The 7,328-nt window shown below is 45.3% G+C and overlaps 1 protein-coding gene across 3 annotated transcripts; it reads left to right on the forward strand.

The window, feature by feature from the left end:
• The first annotated feature begins 506 nt into the window (after positions 1-506).
• On the forward strand, positions 507-7,328 carry BTN1A1 (butyrophilin subfamily 1 member A1). 3 transcript variants are annotated; one of them, XM_070244346.1, is made up of 7 exons: positions 507-972; positions 2,782-3,063; positions 3,871-4,020; positions 4,511-4,531; positions 4,626-4,652; positions 4,932-4,958; positions 5,377-7,328. In XM_070244346.1, the coding sequence occupies exons 1-7, from the start codon at positions 567-569 to the stop codon at positions 6,048-6,050; spliced, it is 1,587 nt and encodes a 528-aa protein (XP_070100447.1). In that variant the 5' UTR covers positions 507-566; the 3' UTR covers positions 6,051-7,328. The 3 variants fall into 3 exon arrangements, with proteins under 3 accessions (XP_070100447.1, XP_023480339.2, XP_070100448.1); XM_023624571.2 differs by lacking the exon at positions 4,626-4,652; XM_070244347.1 differs by lacking the exon at positions 4,932-4,958 and having other exon boundaries at positions 5,377-6,170.

Consider the following 7,328-nt stretch of genomic DNA (forward strand, 5'->3'; position numbering starts at 1 on the left):
TCCTAAATCTCTTTGGGGATTTATGGGCCCATTTTGTTGTTTTATACATGCTTAACCAAACTTAGGGTGGGGGGTGGGGGGTGCTGATGGCAGCAGGGACTGAAACTCTTCACTGGGGAGGAGGCGGAGAGAAGGCTCCAGGTGCAAATGACTAGAGAACTCAAGATGGAAAGAGCTGTTGGGAGGACTGGGGAGACAGTGTCTAGAGAACCCATAGTTATCTAGTATCCATTCATCTCCTAGGTTGAAGCTCCTGACGGACTCCAGGACACCAGTGCCCTGCTGCCCCAGAAAGGTTGAAGATGGCAGGTTTCCCAAACTCCTGCCTCATCACCCTCATTTTCCTCTGGCTGCCCACGCTGGATTCAGGTAGGTCTCCCCTCTCTGTCTCTCCCTCCCTGTCTCTCTCTCTTAGGGCTCCAAGGTTGAAATTTCTCAGTAAGTGTAAACAATCGCATTTGGTTCTCAGTAGCGACCTCCGCTGGGGTCCAGATGGACTCCTTCGGGCTGTTCTAGGAATACGCGAAATAGTGGGAGAACTCTGCCCATTGGCGCGAGCCTGGTCTATGTCAGTCCTCAACTCCCTTCTCCACATCCTGTCTGACCCTCCTGGCTTTTCGGCAGCTCACTTCGATGTGATTGGACCTCCGGAGCCCATCTTGGCCATAGTTGGGGAAGATGCTGAGCTGCCCTGTCATCTCTCTCCAAATGTGAGTGCCGAAGACATGGAGCTGCGGTGGTTTCGGAAGAAAGTCTCGCCCGCAGTGTTCGTGCACCGGGAAGGGCGGGAGCAGGAGGGAGAGCAGATGGCTGAGTACCGGGGGAGAGCCACGCTGGTGAAGACCAACGTCACAGCGGGGCGCGTTGCTGTGAAGATACACGGGGTCAAGGCCTCTGATGATGGGGAGTACCGATGCTTTTTCAGGCAGGAAGATAGCTTTGAGGAGGCAATTGTGCAACTGAAGGTGGCTGGTGAGTAGACTAGTTTTGACTTTCTCTGGTGATTGCTGTGCGATACAATTTTTCCTATGGATATGTTACTTTGGAAACCATCAGATTCATCCCCCAAATCTCTTTTAGTTTGGAAGTGGTTGGCAGGCCTAGAGTGGGAGATGAGTAGGAAGGAGGTTTGAGTTGAGAGGTGAGCAGCGAATTATCTTTCTTGTAGAAGTTTATTTCATTTATGTCCTTCCCCTACCTCTCAATTATAGGATAAGCATTTCCTCATGTTATTAATTAGGTAAATATAAGCTGTAATGGCTTTATGCCATTCTTTTCTATTAGTGCACCATAATTTACTTGATCAAGTCTCAGAATTGAACACTTAAATTGTGTGTGTTTTTCACCATTACAGTAGGGCTGTGTTGAGCATCTCCACATACTTCAAGGCTGGTTTATGGATTAGTACCCAAGGACTGATTTCCTAAGATCATAGAACATGGCTGCTTGTTAAAATTCTTGATCCACCTAGAAAAGGTTTTGTTTTTGTTTTTGTTTTTGCTCCAAGCCCAAATTCAGGGTGAAAGAATAAGGAAAATGATAAGCATTCAAGAGGGACGTATGCATGGAGGTCTGACTTTCCCACTTACTAGTGAATGCCATCAAGCGAATCTCTTTCTGAGCCATGTTTCCTGCTGTAATACCGGAGCAGCATCTGTCAAACAAGATTTTGCAAGAATGAAATAAAATTAGACAATATATGAGAAAGTGTTTTGTCACTTCTAAAGACATTATATACTTGTAAGATATTATTACTGTACCTCAGACTCTCTAAAATATTTAATATACAAATATATTGCCTTTAGTGTATACATTCAAAAAAAGATAAAGTTTGAAAAATATTTGGGAGAAATCTGGGTCACTGCCTCACAACACAGTGCCCCCTGTGACAGCATCATGCATAATTCATATTTCCTTTTTAGGGAAGTATCTTAAACGTTGATTATAAAACCCTAGAGATTTGATAGCATAAAACTGTCATTATTACCTCTTATGAGTGATAGACATCTTTGAGAATCTGCTGAAAGTGAGAGCCCTTTTCATGAAAAGAATACGCATTCTGACATACACACACAAACGTGGAATATGGATTTAAATCGATAGCTGTGGATACGTGTTTAAGGACTCTTCTCTGCAGATTGGTGTTTTTCTATACATTGTAAAACTGTAAGAAATTAGTTAGGCTAAACAGACAGGAAAAGCAGCTTTATGTTGATTTATGTTAAGACATAATTGTATGAGGGAAGAAGAGGTTGAAATCATTTAAGAAAATTCCTGACTCAGTATCACAGATAGAGGAAATTTAAATTGTCAGCCATGATCTCAGTGCAAAGAACCTCCAACCCCCCTTCTCCTCAAGGATACGCCTTTTCTTTTCATATTTAAATACCCAATCTTAGCTCTCCCCCTCCCTAAAGCCTTCTTGTATTACTTCCAACCACAGAGGTCTCTCCCATCTCTGGAGCTCCCAGCCTAGACCACTAATGCACATCACAACCATTGGTCTTCCTGTTCCTGTTGACTGGACAAGCACCCCCATGTCTGCCCAGCAAACTCCTGCTCACATTTCATACACTAAATCTCAATATGGCATTGCTCTATGATAAGGTGTATGAAATTCTTCTTATTATCTCAGTTTCCTTGTATAATGAAATATGGAGATGAGTTCCTCTCATTCCTAGTCCCCTCATGCTTCTCTTTCTCAAACTATGTGGCCCTATATTTATAAAATTCCCAGAAGGGTGTCCACTAAAAGAGTAAGGCCAGTTTCTCTCTCCATAGCTCTGGGCTCTGATCCTCATATCCATATGGAAGTTCAAGAAAGTGGAGAGATCTGGCTGCAGTGCACCTCAGTGGGATGGTACCCAGAGCCCCAGGTGCAATGGAGAACTCCCAAGGGAGAAAAGTTTCCATCCATGTCAGAGGCCAGGAATCCTGATGAAGAAGGCTTGTTCACTGTGACAGCTTCAGTGGTCATCAGGGACACCTCCATGAAGAATGTGTCCTGCTGTATCCAGAACCTCCTTCTTGGCCAGGAGAAGGAAGGAGAGATTTCCATACCAGGTTGGTAAAACCAATGCTGGATTCCTATTTGATGCAGCTTCAGGGCCACATCACCTGGGGCACCGGGCCAGCCATGACCTCGTGGAAGAGTTTTCTACTTTCCCCACCTAAGCTCCTGTCCACTGACTTGAGGGACCAACTTCACTAGAAGAGTAAAGATACAAAAGGTGTAAACTCTACTTAGATCTCATAGAAATTCCAGATTTTCCATCTTAGAGAAGCATTGCCCCTGGGTGCCTTCCTGATCCAAAGCCATCTCTCCTTGAGTAAACAAGAAGACTAACTTAGTTCTCCTGTTTCTACCCTTGCCCTCCTCTCTCCTCTTCATCCCATGCTAGAGCTCTAAGTTTCCAGGGTTGTCAGGAAAGCAAATCTTCTCATTGTTCCCTCTGGTTCAGGTAGGAACATTTCCTTATTCTTTGGTCATTGAGTCCCCTTCTCTTGCACACAGAGGTGACATTTCCCCTTCCTTATTTACCTCCCTTATCCCCTTGGTTCCCATCCTGCATTGATAGTTAAGGAGGAATTTCCATAAGAAGATGAATTGGCCTACTATATTCTTTATTTCACACGTTCTGTCCTAAAATGACTCTTATTCATGTTCATTCCTCTCTTTCTCTGCTCTCTCTACCTAAGATCAAAATTTTTCTGAAAAGCTTAGAGTGGCATTGGAGGGACTGTTTTTGCCATGAGTGGAATGGGAGAGGTCCAGGTCATCCTCTCTTCTAACCCCCTTTTGAATCAGGAGAAGAGCTGGACTTACTCAGAGCTTCTCAGCAAATGTTCTTCTTGGGGATTTTGTTTTAGCTCCCTTCTTCCCAAGACTGACTCCCTGGATGGTGGCTGTGGCTGTCATCTTGATGGTCCTAGCACTTCTCACAATTGGGTCCATATTTTTCACTTGGAGACTATACAAGGAAAGATCCAGACAGAGGAAGGATACATTCAGTTCTAAAGGTAAGTCATAGAATCCCAGGTTACTTGGCAGGAGTGCTTCCGAGTAGAGCTGGATCCAAGTCCTTTAGGATGACTGCCAATGGGAAGATATTTGATTCTAGAATTCTGAAACCAGAGGGGGTTATAAGGCTCCTGAGTTCACTGATAGCCAATGTGAAGAAGAACAGAAGTTTGGGGTGTGGGGGGAGTCAAAACCAATTCTGAGATATTAGCCATGATGTTTACTCACTTCTGACCCCCAGACTCTATCCTCACTTTTAACTCGGTTGTCCAGTAATGATTAAAGATATGATCTCAAGTCAGTGGAAACTTCCTGTATATTTCTTAGAAAAAAAAGACGTAATCCTTGTTCTTCATTTATTGATAGTGTTTCAGTAATCAGGTAATCGTGACTTAAACAATTACTCCTTTGTGTGTTTCTCACACCATTTTGTCCCCTCCCTCATGCCCGCTTTAATAGGTCACTAAGGTATTTCTTTTTGTTTTCCAGAGAAACTCCTGGAAGAACTCAGTAAGTTCTACCTTTTTGTCATATTTCACCCACAAGGTTTTCTCTCTCCTTTTATAAAACCTATCAATGACTCTTTCTCTCTCTTTCATTGCAGAATGGAAAAAGGCTACATTGCATGCAGGTCAGTGGCTCTGAACTTCTCAAGGGCTCTGAGGCTCTAGCCCCTAGGGATACAAAGTCCTACAATACTTGAAAATAAAAACACTAACACATTTTAGTGATGAGCATAGAGAGAGGAAAGATGATGGAAAATGACCTCAACATTTTCCTTGAGGCACATCGAGGGCTGTTGGAAGATGGCTAGAGACAAGCCCCCTCTGACAGTGTCCCATTAGGCACAAGGTTTTCTCTCTCCTTTTATAAAACCTATCAATGACTCTTTCTCTCTCTTTCATTGCAGAATGGAAAAAGGCTACATTGCATGCAGGTCAGTGGCTCTGAACTTCTCAAGGGCTCTGAGGCTCTAGCCCCTAGGGATACAAAGTCCTACAATACTTGAAAATAAAAACACTAACACATTTTAGTGATGAGCATAGAGAGAGGAAAGATGATGGAAAATGACCTCAACATTTTCCTTGAGGCACATCGAGGGCTGTTGGAAGATGGCTAGAGACAAGCCCCCTCTGACAGTGTCCCATTAGGCACTGGGGACAGTCAGCACATACATCACCCTGTGGCTATGGACGGACGAGGGGAATAGAAACAGCTGAGCAGGCCAAACAGCTCTCCTCCTGATGAACCTGTCAACACCTAGAACAGTGCTCTATTTCTTTGGAGAAGAAGTGATGGTTCTTGTAACCTCTACCATCTGCTGATACTCAGACTCGCTCTCTCTCTGTCTCTAGTTGATGTGACTCTGGATCCAGACACCGCCCACCCTCACCTCTTTCTGTATGAGGACTCAAAATCTGTCCGACTAGAAGATGCCCGTCAGAAACTGCCTGAGAAACCAGAGAGATTTGACTCCTGGCCTTGTGTATTGGGTCGTGAGGCCTTCATCTCAGGGAGACATTACTGGGAGGTGGAAGTGGGAGACAGGACTGACTGGGCAATTGGGGTGTGTAGGGAGAATGTGATGAAAAAAGGATTTGACCCCATGACTCCAGAGAATGGGTTCTGGGCTGTGGAGTTGTACGGAAATGGGTACTGGGCTCTCACCCCACTCCGGACCCCTCTCCCATTGGCAGGACCCCCTCGCCGGGTTGGGATTTTCCTGGACTATGAGTCAGGAGACATCTCCTTCTACAACATGACTGATGGATCCCATATCTATACTTTTCCCAACACCTCTTTCTCTGGTCCCCTCCGGCCCTTCTTCTGCCTGTGGTCCTGTGGTAAAAAGCCCCTGACCATCTGCCCAATCACTGATGGGCCTGAGGAAGTCCTAGTAGTTGCTAATGGCAAGGACCTTTCTAAGGAGATCCCACTGTCCCCCATGGGGGAGGACTCTGCCTCTGGGGATACAGACACCCTCCATTCTAAACTAATCCCTACCCAGACCAGCCAGGGGGCACCTTAAGGAATATGTCAATTTAACTGTTTTCCTTTGCTCAAACCCTCTCCTCCATCACCCCCTCAGGCTTCAGCTGCTGGCTTCCCGCAGCCGCTGTTTCTTCCTGTTGGGTAGGGATTAATTAGTCTTGGGAAGGTTGTATTGCTGCTGTAGAGAGTGTGGCATGTAGGACTTTCCTAATCTGTTTCTGTACCAATGTTCAGGAGGCAGGAAGGTGATTTAAACTGCTTCTAGTGTTCTCCTATCTCTTGAGGCCAAATCTTATAGCAATGGACTTGAAGCAAACTCAAAGAACAGCTCAGGGATGAAGATGGGGTTAGGGTGGCATGGAGTTGTCACAGAAACAGTTCTTGATGCCCAGAATAGGAGTATGTAAAGGAAGGGGTTTTAGGCAAGCAGAAAACCCAAAGAGTTCTGGAAAGGGAAGATCTGAGGCTGAAACCCCATAAAAGAACTTCGGGGACATCATGATGGAGGAAAGTGAGGTGAACCCAGGCCAGTGATGGATATCTGGCTTGCCCCTGGAGTTTTGGGGTCTGTATCTCAAATTTTCAAGGTCCTATCATACAGGGTAGAAGACATGGGCCCTACTTCTGTGGGATCTGAGCAGTTGGTAAGGGGGAGTAGAGAAGAGCTGAAAGAAGCAGGGCTAGGGGGTCAGACAGAGATGTGATCAAGGAGAGAATTTTAGACAAAATTCAAAGTTTGTGTGCTCAGCCATGCCTCAGGCCCTGTTTCCCTCTGTGCACCCTCCTGTTTCTCCCTTGCTTGGGGGTCATTCCAACCTCACTTTGTGGACTCCACAAGTTTCCAATTCTTTTCTTCCTTTCGATCTACAATCTCTCCATTTGAGAGGCATTTCCACGAATCATCCTTCAGGGATATCACCACTTTATCAGCCACCGTCTCAGCCTCATGCCCCCTCACTCCTCATCCCAAGTCCAGTTTAAACCCCTCAAATCCACCTTCAATTAGCTTCAACTGCCATCCATTTCCACACCATGCCACCATTCAGTCTCTCCCCACCCAACTTTCCTACATGCTGCTCTCCCCAGAGTTCCCTGAATGCTGTGTCATTGTGCTCAGTGCAGCTGAATGGATTGCACCTGTTTGTATTCACCTGTTTGTATTTGCACTTTCCTGTATACATGTGGCTTGTCTTGCCAATGGACTGCAAATTTATCCAGGCTCACGCCTTCCATTTCCCTTTGTATTTTTCCAGTTTCTAGGGTAGATGTCACCCATGGTCTTAACTTAATAAACAAGTCTGTCTGATTGCTGAAA

Source organism: Equus caballus, chromosome 20, assembly GCF_041296265.1.
Source record: "Equus caballus isolate H_3958 breed thoroughbred chromosome 20, TB-T2T, whole genome shotgun sequence".
In the NCBI taxonomy this organism is placed as follows: domain Eukaryota; kingdom Metazoa; phylum Chordata; class Mammalia; order Perissodactyla; family Equidae; genus Equus; species Equus caballus.